Source organism: Antrostomus carolinensis, unplaced genomic scaffold, assembly GCF_000700745.2.
Source record: "Antrostomus carolinensis isolate BGI_N321 unplaced genomic scaffold, ASM70074v2 scaffold14365, whole genome shotgun sequence".
Classification (NCBI taxonomy): domain Eukaryota; kingdom Metazoa; phylum Chordata; class Aves; order Caprimulgiformes; family Caprimulgidae; genus Antrostomus; species Antrostomus carolinensis.
The window spans coordinates 1-1,481 of record NW_010314380.1 but is presented as its reverse complement, the minus strand read 5'-3'; the positions used below and the strand labels follow the sequence as shown (position 1 = coordinate 1,481).

Genomic DNA, 1,481 nt, shown 5'->3' with positions numbered 1-1,481 from the left:
AACTGTTCTGCCACCAGAACTTTTCCCACACCTCAGTTTTTCTCAGGGGCTCTGCTCCCATCCCCGGCCACATGAGGTTTATTGCAGTTGTTGTTTGCTGCTAGGAGGGAGTACACAGCACGAGTAGAAATCTGAAAGCAGCGTGTTCCCCGTTGCCTTGCAGCCTGGAGAACAGCCCCAGCCTTCTCTGTGCAGATGCACTGTGAGATCTGCACTTGCAGGAAACATTTAGTTTGTCATGTGCGTGCTGATGCAACTGCAGGGCTGTCTGATTTGTCTTGGAGAAAGCAGTTGTTTCTTGTCACTGAGGTGACAAGAGGCTTTTCTTGGATATTGTTGGTCTTAGTCTGTTTAATCTGGACAACTAATGAACAAGCAAATATTGGTAGTCAGCCATTAAAAGGAAGTGTCACATAGTCTCTGTAATCTTTCTGAAAAAGCTTGAAAAACATATTGCTGCTTTTGTTTATTCTTTCTTAGTACTTTTAGTTGAAAAGAAAATAATTCAAACTGACAAAAAATAATAATCAGGTGATTGGAAAAAGCATAGGTAAAAACTTGCTTCAGAAATAACCTTCAGAGCTTTTTTTTCATTACCTGATGCATTATACCTCTGCTATATTTCTGAGCACTATCAATTTCATTTCCTCTGAATAAAAATTCATCTTGGATTCATATTTTGGTCAAATAAAAGTTGCTGCTTTTGTAGACTGCAGTTATTTCGGTTGTATTGACTAGACAGCACTCCTAAACATCAGAATGCCTGCTTTGAACGGCCATGATTTACATGTTTTCTCTGATGACCTGTTTTATTTTCTGTGTTACATTTCTCACTAACAATTGCCTTCAAAATTCAGGTGAAGAATTTTCTTTTGTTTTGCACAACAGGGCTGATGGAGTGATGAGAACAATGAGCACAGAGAAACTCCTAAAAACTGTACCGATTATACAGAATCAAATGGATGCACTTCTTGACTTCAATGTAAGTTTAGCATGGACATGTCTAACATACTATTGACTTGTTCTATGAACTTGCACAAGCTGGAGAGGTCGTGGTGGACTGCAGGCTGGCAAATGTGACGCCCATCTACAAGAAGGGCTGGAAGGAGAATCTGGGAAAATACAGGCCTGTCAGTCTGACCTTGGTGCTGGGGGAGGTCATGGAGCAGATCATTTTGGGTGCTATCACATGGCATTTGCAGGACAACCAGGTGACCAGTTCCAGTCAGCGTGGGTTGATGAAAGGCAGGTCCTGCTTGACCAACCTGATCTTCTATGGTAAGGTGACCCAACTAGTGGATGAGGAAAAGGCTGTGGATGTTGTCTACCTGGACTGTAGTAAAGCCTTTGTTGCCGTTTCCCACAGCATTCTCCTGCAGAAACCTGCTGCTTGTGGCTGGGGAAAAGGCTGTGGATGTTGTCTACCTGGACTGTAGTAAAGCCTTTGTTGCCGTTTCCCACAGCATTCTCCTGCAGAAACC

The 1,481-nt window shown here is 42.7% G+C and overlaps 1 protein-coding gene across 1 annotated transcript in view; it reads left to right on the top strand.

Annotated features, from left to right (window-relative positions):
• Positions 1–1,278, top strand: part of LOC104524680 (phosphatidylinositol-binding clathrin assembly protein-like) — a gene marked incomplete at both ends in the record, with an annotated part of 6,436 nt that extends 5,158 nt beyond the window's left edge. Inside the window, 2 exons of the mRNA XM_010167629.2 lie at positions 889–982; positions 1,067–1,278. Coding sequence (XP_010165931.2) covers positions 889–982; positions 1,067–1,278 — 306 coding nt within the window. The remainder of the gene's footprint in view (positions 1–888; positions 983–1,066) is intronic.
• Positions 1,279–1,481: the final 203 nt, after the last annotated feature.